The sequence below is a fragment of the Pristis pectinata genome, chromosome 1, assembly GCF_009764475.1.
Source record: "Pristis pectinata isolate sPriPec2 chromosome 1, sPriPec2.1.pri, whole genome shotgun sequence".
Lineage (NCBI taxonomy): Eukaryota > Metazoa > Chordata > Chondrichthyes > Rhinopristiformes > Pristidae > Pristis > Pristis pectinata.
Window position 1 is genome coordinate 45,822,877 of NC_067405.1, and position 16,694 is coordinate 45,839,570.

The 16,694-nt window shown below is 39.1% G+C and overlaps 1 protein-coding gene across 1 annotated transcript in view; it reads right to left on the reverse strand.

The window, feature by feature from the left end:
* The window catches only part of dnah9l (dynein, axonemal, heavy polypeptide 9 like), a 242,026-nt gene that overhangs the window by 216,840 nt on the left and 8,492 nt on the right, over positions 1-16,694 (reverse strand). The window contains exons 4-9 of the mRNA XM_052029683.1: positions 14,950-15,049; positions 13,536-13,747; positions 9,947-10,180; positions 9,025-9,192; positions 8,690-8,806; positions 1,408-1,539 (exon numbers count right to left, since the gene is read on the reverse strand). Of these exons, the coding sequence (XP_051885643.1) occupies positions 1,408-1,539; positions 8,690-8,806; positions 9,025-9,192; positions 9,947-10,180; positions 13,536-13,747; positions 14,950-15,049 (963 nt within the window). The remainder of the gene's footprint in view (positions 1-1,407; positions 1,540-8,689; positions 8,807-9,024; positions 9,193-9,946; positions 10,181-13,535; positions 13,748-14,949; positions 15,050-16,694) is intronic.

The window sequence follows — 16,694 nt, forward strand, 5'->3', positions numbered from 1 at the left end:
AAAATATTCAATAGTAATCCCACAGTTTAGACTCACTTGATTTATCAATTTGTTTTAATGTCATAGACGCTGAGATGCATATTTAAGAAGTTGGTTTTCACTATAATGAATATCATGTCACTCTTTATGCGTAGGAATACACTGTAGCAAATGGCTATAATTCATTTTGTCCAGCCTTTGATTTATGAAATTTCAATTAATGTCTTCCAAGAATGCAGTCCTATTGTAAATCAGAGAATTACTGAACAAAACTGTTCACAATATTCTTCCATCCCATCTGGATTGAAAGTTTCCTCTTGGCATGGATATTCACCTTATGCTGAAACCACCAATGATTCTTAGATTGAAAATAATGCTGTTAATTTAGGTTTGCACTGACAATATCATTCCAATTAAAAGTGAACCTTAGTGAACCAAAGTCAAGTCTACAACATTACAGCATTAAGTGAACTTTTACAGAAGACCAGTCACAACATATACATTACAAGCATGGCACTTGGCAGAAAGCTCTGTTGTCTTGCTTTGGTCATCTACCATGTCATGTGTCAATGACAATTCAGCTTCATTCTTTCTATGTTTCTAGTTTTAAACATTATTTTAGAGACCAGTAAATCCTCATGGCGGTGTGGTTTCCAGCCACAGCTTGCAGATTTCGATGAGCAGTATACAATGTACCTTGGGTGTGGACCTCCCTTTCTAATTGTAAATGTAACATTTTCAATTGAGTTTAACTGTCTAAACTAGAGCTGTTTGAGTGGATAAAAAGGGAACAACATGGTTTTGGACAGCAGATTCCAAAGTACAGTGGTAGAGCATAGGCGTTGGCGAGTACCATCAGCTGAGTATTTCTACCATTTTTTCTGTTTTCTCCAAAATCTAGGGGCTTTGTTTTCTTGCAAGTTGTGCTTATGGTGGAATGAAGCCCCTAACATAATTAGTTACTTCCCTTAGGGTACTGAAGTAATTCAAGGATAATTCATGGCAGGAGAGCTTGGCCCCATGATGTGTTCCTCTTGTATGATGTGGGAAACCTGGGACACTTCTGGTGACCTCATATGTGTGAAGTGTATCCAGCATCAATTCCTGAATGACTATTCTGCAGTGGGAGATGGCAGAGACAGGTAATCTTACAAGTATCTGAATGACCACTTGAATCACCAAGGTTATGGACCAAGTGCTGGTAGATAGTATTCACATGAATGGGTACTGAATGGTCAGTATGGATGTGGTGGGCTGAAGGACCTGCTTCTATGCCTTATGGCTCTGATTCTAAGACTTGGCCAAATTAACCCAAGCTATTTCATACATTAAATAGTAACAGATGACAATTCACTCCGCCTTCTGAAATGACAGTATACCACTAAAAATATTACTGAATTCACAATAAAAGTGAAAACATTCCTTTACCTTTGTTTGATCAAGTATTTGCTTGCAGCTGTTAAGTTCTTCTTCAAACATTGAAAGAAGGTTGGAATAATTTGAAGCAAAGATATTGGCGATGACTGGTCTTTCTAGTAATGCACCAAATATCGACAGGAGCTGCAGAGAAAGATCTTTAATTATAAATCACAACTCAGTATCTTGACAATTAACAAAATACTGGGAACAAACTTTAGCTGTAATTTTTTCAACATTATCTCTTCACCATTTCTTCTACATAAAGGTGAAACATAGCACCATGTACAGATTTGCTGTTAATATCCCACTTGATTAACTTGCCTAAAGGCACATGGATAAAGCATTAAAACCAAAATATTTTAGTTACAAGGACATATAGCAGGTGATCTGCAGGAACAAAGCAATTTAGATGTCCACCCAAACAAATCAAAATCTACGCAATATTACTAAAAGTAATCAAAAGGAGTTACTGAAATGTCATATAGAGTTTCAAAGAGAAAGTGTTAGCCACATTGTACAAACCCTATCAGGAGGAGACAGTTCAATTTTGGGTGCCAGATTTCATAAAAGATATACTGGCCTAAGAGACAGTGACCACAGATTTACCAGAAGCCATTACGAAAGTTAAATTGAATCAGGTCACAAACTTGGCTCATTTCCTCAATTCTAGAAAGTTAAGGAACAATCTAATTGAAATGTTTAAGAATATAAATGGATACAATGGGGTAGGTAGAGAAATTTTTTCCTCCAGTGGGAATCAAAAGACAAGGAGCCAATCTTAATATTGGAGCAAACTATGAATATTCTTTCTAAAAGAAACAAAGGTTGTAGAAACCTGCAACTCAAAAAATTCATGGAACAATTGAAGTTTTTCAAGATTTGGCAGGAATGTCAAGGGATACAGAATAAAAGGCGGAAAAATGGATTTGAATCGCTAATCAGCTGCAAACTAATTGAACAGTAGGTGAGGTTGAGGGGCTGAATGGCCTTATTCTCCAGGGTCAATTTAATTTTCCTTCTGGAATTCCCAGATCTCACTTTGTAGAAGCTTTCTTCCTCCCAATGTGGATCTGCAAATAAGACAGCCCAGGGACATAGCAGTTGAATCATCCCAATACTCAAACACCAACAAACTGCTGATGTGAGAAATCTGAAATAAAAACAGAAAATGCTGGAAATATATAACATGTCAGGCAGCATCTGAAGAGAAAGAGTTAATGTTTTAGGTTGCTGATCTTTCATTAGAACTAGGAAAAGTTAGAAATCAAACATTTTAATACACAGAAGGGGAGGGGTGCAGAAGACAAAGGGAATTCTGTGATAGGGTGGACACAGAGACTGCACTTGAAATGATGGTGCTGTGATTCATTTAGCTTGTTTTATGTATTGCATTCTGTGCTCAAAATGTGGTCTCCTCTACAATGAAGCAAAATGCATATTGCATGACCATATTCAGTCTGCAAGGGTGACCCAAGTTTTCAGTTGCCTGCTGTTAATTTTGAATCACACTCTGAACTGACACTGTTCCAATGAAATTCAATGTAAAATCTAGGAATAACATCGGATCTTCCAACGAGGCACATTACAGCCCTCATGACTCAATGTTCAGTTCAGGTGCATCATAATGAGCCAGATGAAAGGTCAGCAACCTGTAATGTTATCTCAGATTTTCCTTCTCCATAGATGCTGCCTGACCTATCTCCGTTTCAGATTTCCAGCAAGTGTTCTGTATCCACTTTTTTCCCCACTTCCTTCAACCTGCATCTCAACCAGACAGATCATCTGCAATTAGCAAACCTTCACCACCTCCTCTCAGCCAGCACCCCCATTTGCATCATTTTCTCTTGGTCTCCACAATATCACAAATGATCCATTTGTTCTACCCTCCCCCTTCTTTACAACTTAACATGCTTGAGTTGTAACTTTGCTTAAATTCTGGTAAAAGGTCACAGACCTGAAAAGTTAACCTTGTTTTCTTCTTCCTGACCTGCTAAGTATTTCCAGCATGATTTCTAATTTTCATAACATTGCTTAAGATAGTGCTACACTGCTCAAAATATTGAATTTCACCTAAAAGTCACCATGGTATCTTTCTTAATCAGTGCCTGGAAAAAAGCATTTTGTTCTCCAACGTCTCCCTCCATCCTCTGGCTTATCATTTAAAACTTTCATTATCAACTCTATACCATTTGAAACAATCCAACTTCACCTTCCATATTTTCTATTGTTTCAGAATAAAATCAGAAAACAAAAAATATAAATGGCTGGACTGAACTGATATCCAGCTTGCAGTTCGTGGCCCTTCACCCACCCATACTTGTATGATGCAGAGCACAGGTTGAGCTAGGATGCATTCTTCATTGCTGCCGAGTTCTTGTGTTGCCTCAAGTAGGCTTCAGGCAGTGAACCGTCTGGAAGGCCCTGACAACCTCTGACAAGAGTCTAGGCAATTCATGGATCCTTGCCTTCTGTCAATGCCGATGGTATAGAGACATTTAAAAACCATTGGAATTTCTTCAACTAACTAAAATAATAAATATTAAAGCAAATATTTATTATATCGGCCCAGGAGACATTGGAGCAGTGGGTCCCTCTCATGTACAGTGAGAGTGTTTGAAAGGCTTGTGAATTTCCACGGGCTTTTCTTTTACAGAATCTGCCCAGGAGACACTGGAGCAGCGGGTCCCTCTCAGGTACAACGAGAGTACTTAAAAAGCTTGTGTGTTACCGCGGGCTTTTTTTCTCTAGCAGAATTTAAGGGCCAATAAAAAGGAAGTATTGTCAAGCGGAACGGCCATTGTCGGAGTGGACAGAGTCAGAGTGAGTGGCTTTGGCACAACAGGCTTCGGCATCAAGAGGTGGAGGCCATCTGCAACAACACTGGTGAGTAGCTGGTAAGTAAGGGTAAGGTTTACTGTTATTGTTATAACTTTTAAGTAGACTACAGCTAGGTAGGAAAAAAAGTAGTTCAGATGGAGGGCAAGGTGATATGCTGCAGCTGCATGATGTGAGAGTTGGTGGACCCTGCTGTGTGCACGGTGACCACATCTGCAGTAAGTGCTTGAGGCTGGAGGAACTTCGGCTCAGAATTGTTGAGCTGGAGTCACAGCTTCAGACACTGAGAAGCATCAGGGAGGGAGAGAGTTATGCAGATGCTGTGCATCAGGAGGCAGTCACCCCCCTTAGAGCAGGTACTTCTAGGGTCTAGGAGGCAGATAGATGGGTGACTGTCAGGGGAGAGAGAGAGAGAGAGAGAGAAAGGGAACAGGCAGACAGTGCAGAGGACCCCAGAGGCTGTTCCCCTCAAAAACAGGTATTCCACTTTGGATGCTGTTAAGGGGGATGACCTACAGGGATCAAGCGGCAGCAGCCAGGTCTCTGGCACTGGGACTGATCCTGCTGCTCAGAAGGGAAGGGAGGAGAAGAAGAGGGCAATAGTGATAGGGGACTCGATAGTCAGGGAAACAGACATGAGGTTCTGTGGGCATTAGCGAGAATCCCGGATGGTATGTTGCCTCCCAGGTGCCAGGGTCCAGGATGTCTCTGATCGGGGCCACAGCATTCTTGTGTGGGAGGGAAAGCAGCCAAAAGTCATGGTACATGTTGGTACCTACAACATAGGTAGAAAGAGGGATGAGGTCCTGAAAAGTAAGTTTAGGGAGCTAGGCAGAAGAACAGGACCGCAAAGGTAGCAATCTCAGGATTGCTGCCTGTGCCAGACGACAGTGAGTATAGGAATAGAATGAGGTGGAGGATAAATGCGTGGCTGAGGGATTGGGGCAGGGATTCAGATTTCTGGATCATTGGGACCTCTTTTGGAACAGGTGTGACCTGTACAAAAAGGACGGGTTGCACTTGAATCCCAGGGCGACCAATATCCTGGAGGGGAGGTTTGCTAAGGCTACTGGGGAGAATTTAAACTAGAATTGTTGGGAGGGGGGGTGGTGGGAACCGAACTGAAGAGACTGAGGAAGAGGCGGTTGGCTCTCAAATAGGGAAGACTTGTAGACAGTGCGAGAGGGAGGTTAGACAGGTGATAGAGAAGCGACGTGCTCAGACCGACGGTTTGAGATGTGTCTGATTTAACGCAAGGAGTATTGTGAACAAAGCGGATGAGCTTAGAGTGTGGATCAGTACTTGGAGCTATGATGTCGTGGCCATTACGGAGACTTGGATGGCTCAGGGACTGGAATGGTTACTTCAAGTGCCGGGTTTTAGATATTTCAGAAAGGACAGGGAGGGAGGCAAAAGAGGTGGGGCGTGGCACTGTTGATCAGAGATAGTGTCACGGCTACAGAAAAGGTGGACGTCATTAAGGGATTGTCTACGGAGTTTCTGTGGGTGGAGGTTAGGAATAGGAAGGGGTCAATAACTTTAATGGATGTTTTTTTATAGGCTGCCCAATAGTAACAGGGATATCGAGGAGCAGATAGGGAAACAGATCCTGGAAAGGTGTGATAATAACAGAGTTATCGTGATGGGAGATTTTAATTTTCCAAATATCGATTGGCACCTCCTTAGAGCTAGGGGTTCAGATGGGGTGGAGTTTGTTAGGCATGTTCAGGAAAGTTTCTTGACACAATATGTAGATAAGCCTACAAAGGGAGAGACTGTACTTGATCTGGTATTGGGAAATGAACCTGGTCAGGTGTCAGATCTCTCAGTGGGAGAACATTTTGGAGATAGTGATCATAATTCTATCTCCTTTACAATAGCATTGGAGAGAGATAGGAACAGACAAGTTAGGAAAGTGTTTAATTGGAGTAAGGGGAATTATGAGGCTCTCAGGCAGGAAATTGGAAGATTAAATTGGGAACAGATGTTCTCAGGTGAAAGTATGGAAGAAATGTGGCAAATGTTCAGGGGATATTTGTGTGGAGTTCTGCGTATGTACATTCCAATGAGACAGGGAAGTTATGATAAAGTACAGGAACCATGGTGTACAAAGGCTGTAATAAATCTAGTCAAGAAAAAAAGAAAAGCTTACAAAAGGTTCAGAGAGCTAGGTAATGTTAGAGATCTGGAAGATTATAAGGCTAATAGGAAGGAGCTTAAGGTGGAAATTAGGAAGCCAGAAGGGGCCATGAGAAGGCCTTGGTGGGCAGGATTAAGGAAAACCCCAGGGCGTTCTACAAGTGTGTGAAGAGCAAGAGGGTAAGACGTGAAAGAATAAGACCCATCAAGTGTAACAGTGGGAAAGTATGTATGGATCCAGAGGAAATAGCAGAGGTACTTAGTGAATAGTTTACTTCAGTATTCATTATGGAAAAGGATCTTGGTGATTGTAGTGATGACTTGCAGCAGACTGAAAAGCTTGAGCATGTAGATATTAAAAAAAGACAATGTGCTGGAGCTTTTGGAAAGCATCAAGTTGGATAAGTCCCCGGGACCAGATGAGATGTACCCCAGGCTACTGTGGGAGGCAAGGGAGGAGATTGCTGAGCCTCTGGCGATGATCTTTGCATCATCAATGGGAAAGGGAGAGGTTCCAGAGGGTTGTGAATGTTGTTCCTTTATTCAAGAAAGGGAGTAGAGATAGCCCAGGAAATTATAGACCAGTGAGTCTTACTTCAGTGGTTGGTAAGCTGATGGAGAAGATCCTGAGAGGCAGGATTTATAAACATTTGGAGAGGTATAATAAGATTAGAAATAGTCAGCATAGCTTTGACAAGGGCAGGTCCTGCCTTACGAGCCTGATTGAATTTTTTAAGGATGTGACTAAACACATTGATGAAGGAAGAGCAGTAGATGTAGTATGGATTTCAGCAAGGCATTTGATAAGATACCCCATGCAAGGCTTATTGAGAAAGTAATGAGGCATGGGATCCAAGGGAACAGTGCTTTGTGGATGTAGAACTGGCTTGCACACAGAAGGCAAAGAGTGGTTGTTGACGGGTCATATTCTGCATGGAGGTCAGTGACCAGTGGTGTGCCTCAGGGATCTGTTCTGGGACCCTTACTCTACGTGATTTTTATAAATGACCTGGATGAGGAAGTGGAGGGATGGTTCAGTAAGTTTGCTGATGACACAAAGGTTGGAGGTGTTGTGGATAGTGTGGAGGGCTGTCAGAGGTCACAGCAGGACATAGATAGGATGCAAAGCTGGGCTGAGAAGTGGCAGATGCAGTTCAACCCAGATACGTGTAAAGTGGTTCATTTTGGTAGGTCAAGTATGATGGCAGAATATAGTATTAATAGTAAGACTCTTGCGGAGGATCAATGGGATCTTGGGGTCCGAGTCCATAGGATACTCAAAGCAGCTGCACAGGTTGACTCTGTGGTTAAGGCGGCACATGGTGTATTGTCCTTCATCAATCGGGGAACTGAATTTAGGAGCCGAGAGGTAATGTTGCAGCTATATAGGACCCTGGTCAGACCACACTTGGAGTGCTGTGCTCAGTTCTGGTCACCTCACTATAGGAAGGATGTGGAAGCCATAGAAAGGGTGCAGAAGAGATTTACAAGGATGTTGCCTGGATTGGGGAGCATGCCTTATGTAAACAAGTTGCGTGAACTCAGCCTTTTCTCCTTGGAACGACAGAGGATGAGAGGTGACCTGATAGAGACGTATAAGATGATGAGAGGCATTGATCGTGTGGATAGTCAGAGGCTTTTTCCCAGGGCTGAAATGGTTGCCACAAGAGGACACAGGTTTAAGGTGCTGGGGAATAGGTACAGAGGAGATGTCAGGAGTAAGTTTTTTTTACTCAGAGGGGTGAGTGTGTGGAATGGGCTGCCGGCAATGGTGGTGGTGGTGGATACAATAGGGTCTTTTAAGAGACTTTTGGATAGCTACATGAAGCTTAGAAAAATAGAGGGCTGTGGGTAAGCCTAGTAATTTCTAAGGTAGGGACATGTTCAGCACAACTTTGTGGGCCGAAGGGCCTGTATTGTGCTGTAGGTTTTCTATGTTTCTAAAATAAAATTACTGAACTTATCTTGCTTAGATTTTTCAATATTCTCTACAGGACAGGGAATCGCCATTCATATGAATAGTTATGCCCCTCCTGTGTGGGTTTGGCTGGTTTAGAATTGACAAGGTAGATTACCCAACACTTGGCCTCCACTGCCATACTCCACATGGAATCCAGTGACACAGCAGAGTGACAGATGCACTACTTCAGTTGAATGCTATTATTCTTCATTTTACTATCATATGATCTGCATAAAATATAAAGTCTGATTTTAAATCCTATCTAACAGATCATGGCATATGTACTTCAAAGAGAGATGTGTTGCTTGGAAGTGAGCTGTTTTCTTTTCCATTGTAAAGATGAAATTCTATCAATACCTTAAAAGCTGACTCCAGACTTCCAGAATCATGGAATGCAAGGTTCAGCACCGAGCCCAGGCGTTGGTCAAAATCATATATACATGCCATGTATCTGCAGTGATCAGACAAAAATTCCTACAGAGTGCATTGAATACATTTAGATTTGTGAATAATATAGCTTAAATAATTTATTTTTAAACATACTTTTATATTTGAATAGATACTTAACAAAATTCTTAAGTCTTTAAGTTGGCATGAGAGCCATTACAAAGTTTAAAAAAGTTAACTTTAGAATGCAGATACTGTAAAATGCAGGTATATCTGAAGTTTCACTCTTTGAAAGAGAGTAGTACCATATTATCGCAATCCAATGGATCGTACTTGCTATCTCCAAATACTCGCCAACATTCCTGAAATTCTTCATTGATACTGTAGAATTTTTCATTGAAAGCTTTTCCTTTGGAACCTCCTATTACAATTTTCTCTAATTTAAGAAATTCAATAGCAGTGGTGAAGAGTTCCTGAAAGCAAATTTACAATGAGCAACTAACCTTTAAAACCTTGAACACAGTATCTTATGAATTTTGTTTCATGGAATCATAAAATGCCACAGTACAGGAGGTAGTCATTTTGTCTTCATGCCTGTGCCAGCCCTTTGGTAAAACTATCCAATTAGTCCCACTCCTCCACCATAATAGAAACATTTTGCCTTCACAGATATCAAACTCTCTTTATAAAGTTGTTTTCAAATCTGCTTCCACCATCTTTTCCCTCAGATAATAAAAACATGGGTTATAAAAATTATTATTGTTTGCCATTCCGTTGGGAATCACCATAAAACTATTTCCTTCATTTACTGACCCCAAGGCTAATTGAAACTACTAGATTCTACTCACCCGAAATAATTATTGAATTTCAAATTCCTCCATCTAACTTCCTCTGTTCCACAGGAACAATCCAAGCTACTGTTGTCCTTTGACACAAAAGTCTCTCAACCTTAATGTCATTCTAGTACACCTCTCCAAGGCTTTTTCATCTTTCTCAATATGTGGTATCAAGAGTGGACATCAATATCTTGACTGACTAACCAGCGTCTCTATAAATGTCTGCACTTTTTTGTACCCTAGGTATCTATTAATAAAGTCACATTTATCTTCTATTTCTATAAATATCAGCAGTAACAATTAGAATCTTTATATTGATAATGCTGAGATACACTAAAATAGGTACTATTAACAGATCTTTGGTTACACATGCATACCTGAGTTTACTCACCTCAGTTTTCAACAATCTGTCAAGAAACCTATCAAAATGAGCAAAGACCATTTGTGATGGAAATTCCCAGTGCTTCACTTCCAATGTGCTGTTGTAATAGCAGGAAATCTTTAATCTGTGTTGATGAAAACAATTCTTGAAGGTTTTGAATATATGTATGGTAACTTGCACCTTCTCTAATGCTTCTTCTATCTCAACTTTAAAAATCTCTTCAGGAACCAGATAGTTTAAAGCCTATTGACAAAACATACAAATATTGAAATTAAAAAGAATGAATATTTATAGTACATGCACACAAGACAACAACTGATAAAAAGAGACTCCAAATACAAAGCTTCTCAACTGAAATTCTGTTATTGTCAAAAGATCACACTTTTTTTTTAAAAATGACTTTTGTTTTATTGTTGCTCTTAGCTGGTGTGGTTACATCAGTCAAATTCAGTGAAGTTTTGCAGAATATATTCAAAAATCACATTTCACTTCATGAAAATGTCAGTCATAGGACACTTTCAAAAACTGTCCAGAAACATAACCTTGCAGTGAACAAGATGGATCACAACAGTTCGGATCACTGTAAATTGCTTAAAAAATAACAGGTTTAAAAGGATTTCATCTGATATTAACAAATCCATAAGGGTATATAGAATACAGCAGTAATATCATTAAAATTGAACTCTGCCCAAATTGCATATATAAAGCAAATTCACAATATTTACAACATGAAAACCAACATTTATATGTTGTACTGAAATTAATCACCTTACTTTACAGAAATGCTAGTATTTACAATTCATCATATTGTTTTACAAAGCAAATAGAGTTTCATTACAAATATGGTATATATGCCATTCTAACAACTTGTATTTAAATTTGGACCTGATCAAAAAATCTGAAACTGCTGAAGAAAATTAGGGTAGAAAGCCAAAAGTTTTGTCAAAAGAAATAAATTTTAAACAGCTTTTTTCAATTAAATAGTAACAGATACAAAGAGGCTTTAAGAGGTCGTTAAAAGAACTATATGTTAACAAGACTGTTAACAAGGTATGTAAAATCATGAGAGGCAGTCTTTTTTCCCCCCAGGGAGGGTAGTCTAAAACTAGAGGGCATAAGTTTAAGGTGAGGGGCAAGATTTAAAAGGGACCCGAGGGGCAACTTTTTCCACACAGAGGGTGGTGGGTATACGGAACAAACTGCCAAAGGAAGCTGTAGAAGTGGGTACAATAATGACGTTTAAAATATATTTGGACAGGTATATGGATAGAAAAGGTTTAGAAGGATATGGGCCAAACACAGGCAAATGCGACCAGCTCGGATAGACAGCTTGGTTGACACGGATGAGTTGGGCCGAAGGGCCTATTTCCGCACTGTTTAACTATGACTCCAAGCTAAGTGACTGGAAGTAATGTAGCAGAATGAGTACAATGTGGAAAAATGTGACCTTATCCACTAAAACAAATGCTGAGTATTTTTCAAATGCTGAGAGACTGGAAGACCTTGGCACTCAAAAAGGACTTGTGTCTTTGCACACACATCACTGAAAACTAACACACAGATCCAGCAGGCAATGAAGCAAACAGTAAGTTGGCCTGATAATGATAAGATTTGAGTACAAGAGTAAATATGTCTAACTACAATTATCTAGGGTCTTGATGAGATTACACCTGAAGTATTATATACAATTTTGGTCTCCTTACCTAAAAGCATGTACACTCACTATATACAACAAATGAGCAATTTTGAATTTATTCTACAAACTTTCCTGATTAGACTGAATCCTGGGAAGGCATGTGCAGCATTTGAATTGGCTGGTTCTCTACTCTCTCAAAGCACAAAAGTCTTAGAGGGCTCAGCAGAGTCAGTATTGGAAGGTTGTTTTCCCTAGCCAAGGAATCTCGAGCTAGGGACCAGTCTCAAAATTAGGGGCAAGCCATTTAGAACATAAAGAACAATAAGAACAGTAGGCCATCTGGCCCTTCAAACTTAGGCTGCCAGTCATTAAAACCATCGCTAATCTTCTACCTCAATGCCATTTTCCAGCACTTTCCTCATATCCTTGATGCTCTTAACATCCAGAAATCTACCCATTTTGAATGGTCACAATGGACGAGCCATCGCACCATCTAAGTGAAGAACTATCACCTCATCCCAGTCCTAAACTACCTACCCTTTATTCTGAAACCATTCCTCCAGTCCTAGATTCAGCTAGGTGAAACATCCCCACTCTATCTTGTCAAGCCCTCAAAGTATGTTTGGAGGAGATCTCCTTTCTTCTCAAGTCTAGGAAAGACAGTCCCAATTTACTCAAACCCTCCTCATACAACAAACCCACCATTGCTGGAACCAATCTATTGAATCCGTGTTGCACTATGACAACTACATCCTTTCTTGAGTAAGGAAACCAAAACTAAACAGTGTTCCAGGTGCAGTCTCACCAAGGCTTTAATGCAATTGCATTAAGGCTTTCTTACTCCAGTATTTCAATCAGCTCATAACAAAGACTAACATACCATTTTTCCTCTCAATCACTTATGACATTTTCCTGTTATCTTTCAGCAGCTTGTGTACAAGTTCACCCAAGTCCCTCTGAACATCAACACTACTCAACTCTCACCATTTAACAAATACTTTGTTTTTCCATTAAGTGCATCGAAGTGGATTCCCCATTCCCACAGCTTATCCATAACCTCCTGAAGCCTCTTTCCATCCTCCTTCATATTCACGATCCCAACAAGTATCATCAGCAAACTAGAAGTATGAAACCAGGTTCTCTCACTGATATCGATTGTGAAAAGCACCAAACCCCACAGAACCTCACTGTTCACAGCCTGCCACACAATAACCTATTTATTCCCACTTTTTTTTCCTCCAGTCTACTCTCTTGGGACTGAAATGAGAAATTTCTTTATCCGGAGGGCATGATGAATCTTTCAAGTTCTCTCCACTGAAAGGTTACAAAGGTTGAATCATTGCATTTAAAATGGACTCCTACAAATTTCTGGGAATTAAAGATATCAAAGAGGAGAATAAGACAAGCAAATGTTTGAGGCAGAGGATCATCCCTGACTGACCTTGTGTAATGGCAGGGCTGGCTTAAGGGTCCAAATGTCCTACTCTGACTTCTATTTCATTTGTACTTGTACCAGTCGATTCAATGTTGTCATCCATTACAAAACTCGTGATTCAAAATTGGGTAATGAATAGGATGCAACAATTCATACATTACATTCATAGAGAAAAATCATTATGTCAAACCTTTGGCTGAGTTTATACAAATCTATACTTAAAGCTAATAATCCAGGATACACAGAAGTATCTTTTATTTGAAGCACCAACTGTTTCAATGCATTTTCAGTTATCTTTCCTCCATTATTATTGAAACAGTATTTTATAAAAGCATTATCTTCATGAAAAATAGTGTGGAAACCTTTTTATACTCGTCAGAAAAGCTATTCATAATCTGTTGCCACAATTGGAACAGCACAAGGAATACAATTTAGGAAAATTTATGACCATTTTATACTTTTGTAAATAAACTAGTAATTCAGGATACACAAAGCTCAAGGTATCCCCACATGCATTATATTCTTACCTGGTTGATGATTAAATTGCAGAATTCTTGTAGCAAGACAATAATTCTTGATGGGAAACAATAATATCTGGAATGGCTCCATATTAAGCAGATAGTGTGGAAAAGGGGAGTAATAAGTTGTTCAATTTCAGGGAAGTTTGATTCTTCCAGTTGGGAAAGATGATATTTCAAAGGTCGAAGATGTAATTCAATGTCCTGAGCCTCTGAGACAGCTGCAAATATTTGAGGATTGATGATTATTTTATGATGATTAAGTAACAACTCTAAGAAAACAATGATTAAAAAGATACCTCGGAACATCACCCGTGACAAGCCAGATGATAACTACTGTTTGGGTTACATTGGGCATTTGCAAATGTCTTCCAATAGTACAATAGGAAAAACGACTCAAAATTACTTTTTATTACTATTTCACAGCTGGTTAGGAGCACAGGGTATAAACGAGACTAAAGTTATAAACCAAAGGATTTTTGTTTATAATTATTTACAGCATATAAATAAATATATCAATTTTAATACATGCTTTAAAGCCTGCAAATTGTCACATTTCAAAATGCAGATTCCATTTTAACATTTAATTTGTTAACAATGAATGCAGTATTTTGAATGTATTTTTCCAGGAATTTATTTTGTAGGACTTGCCTGGAGTGATATGAAAAGCAAGCAAGCAAACACAAAAACAACTATATGAATTATATTTTTAAAACACAAATTCCTGCAGCATGTAACAAAATAAAATGCTGGAAAAGTACAAATTAATCACTAATAGGCAGTATCAGACAATTTAAGTCTTTTGTCCAGCTTAAATTTGAAGACAAATTCACAACTTTGCAACTACAGGTCAGGAGAAATGGGAGAAACAGGTCCTTGAGACTGGATGGGGGAAAAAAAAGCAATAAAAATCTCAACCAAAATCCCAAAGGAGACAGTCATCTGTCAAAATTCCTACTTCTCTCTCTACAGCTTCCGCCTTTACTGCTGAGTATTTCCAACATTGTGTTTTTAAGTTTGCAGCATCCACAGTACTTTCCTTCTGCATTTCTGCTTAGGAATAGTCTGAGCATAAGAAAAACAATAATATGCAACAGTCTACAATGTTCATCCATTTACTGATATTGCTGCCTCCAGGCAGCTGTCCAAATCCCAGTGTCTCCCCTTTCAGTTGTTTTCTCGACACCAATTGAAATTATGCTCAATATTTTGCATGTATTAAGGAACAATGTCAATACATTTAAAAGTTCATCTTAGATGCATCACTTGCAGTTGCTTCTGAAAATAGGATGAAATATAGTTCTTAAATGTTTTCTAAATTTCAGGAAGTCTTTCAGTTTAACATATCCAGATGCCTGGTTATTTAATTTTGAAACAGACCATACAACATTACATAGTTCAATATCTTACAGCAGCGAGTTACCTTCTCTTAATTTCAAAATAATGTTTTTGAACGTGGAGTAGTAGCTGCTTTTTGTAATTTTCAGAATATCAGCTATTTTGCAAACCTTGGGATGCTGGAGCTTAAGGAAACAATTGTAGAGTTATTATCACAAAATTACTGCAGTAAAGTAAATCTTTTCTGATCTAAAATGATTAAATAATACCTCATCTTAATGTATAGATACATAGGGACCAAATTTTGAGGAAAAATATCAGCACCACTGAGCTGCCAGCATTTCCCCTATGCAACTGCCAGCAAGTTTGGGGTTTTGAATTAAGAATTTGCACATTTGTGCATGCAAAATCAATTTCCTGACAGTATGTTCATGCTGGATTCTTCATGGACACTGGTAAGGCAGCAAAGTTGCATAAATTTCCCATGACTTATCCTGGTTAATACCACCAACTTGAGTTTGCCTTTTATACTAGATCTTTGGGAACCACTTGACAACTACTACTTGCAAACAAAAATGGACACAAAAACATTGTCAACTTTGGATTTTTGAACAGGAAACAAATGGCAGACATAAATAGATCATTTCTGTGATAGCAGTGGGGTCCCAGAGATCTGTGTTTAGGCATCAACTATTAACAAGAACAGTGATGAAGTAACCTAGTTTAGTATTTCTAGATTCCCTGGTGATATTAAGCAATACAAGTTGTAAGGATGACAAAAGGGACAAAGTTAAATGATTGTCCTGTTGGGACAATTGGGGGGGGGGGGGGGGGTGGTGGGAAGGAGAAAACGTGTGGAGTGTAAATCCACCTTAAGAAATATGGGGAATAAGTGAAAATATCGAGGTAATTAGTGAATATTGGCAAGCAAAGGTAATTAGGGGTGCTTGCACACAAATCTCAAAACATTAATGTAGGTACAGCAGGTAATTACAATGGCATATTAGCCTTTACTGCAAGGAAGTTGGAGGGAAGTATTACTGAAATTATATAGGAGTGAGATCACAACTGGAGTAATATATAGCTTTGGTCTCAGTACCCATTATTGGAGGGACAAAGCAAAGGTTCACTAGATTTATTTCTATGGTGAGAGGGCTGTCCTTTGAGCAGAATGAGCTACCTACTCTTGGAGATCAGAAGAATTAAATCTAAAATGCTTATTGAGCTTAACAGGGTAGATGCTTAGAGGTTTTGCATTTCCCCTGGCTGGACAGTAAAATAGTGACTAACTGGTCATTGGTCTAGTTATAGGGCGGACTAACTAGGGCTGAGATCAGAGAAAATATCTTCACTTAGATCCATATTTTGTTGAATTCTTTTTTCACAAAAATTTAGTAGATACTCAGTCGATTAATACATTCAAGTCTAAGACTGATAGATTCTTGAACACCAAGGAAATCAAGCAATGCAGGATAGGCTGAAAGACGTTGATCTTCATCCGTGACTTTAATGAATGACAGAACAGGCTCAAAAGATCTATGCATCTTTCTCCTACACCTTATCAAGGCAAATTAAGATAGTTTTAATTCATTTTTTTGGGATTATGGACATGGCTGCCAAGCCCAGTATTTATTGTCCTTTTCTCATTGTGCCCAAAGTGGCTTGTTCAGCTGTTTTGGGTGGACATTTTATGAATCAAGCACATTTACTGCAAGTCTGGAGTGACATTTGGGTCAGCCCAGTTAAGATGTTCTCCCTTGAAGATGATCAGTGAAACATATAGCTTTTTAATGGCAATCTGGTAATTTTGTGATTGTCATAACAAAAATG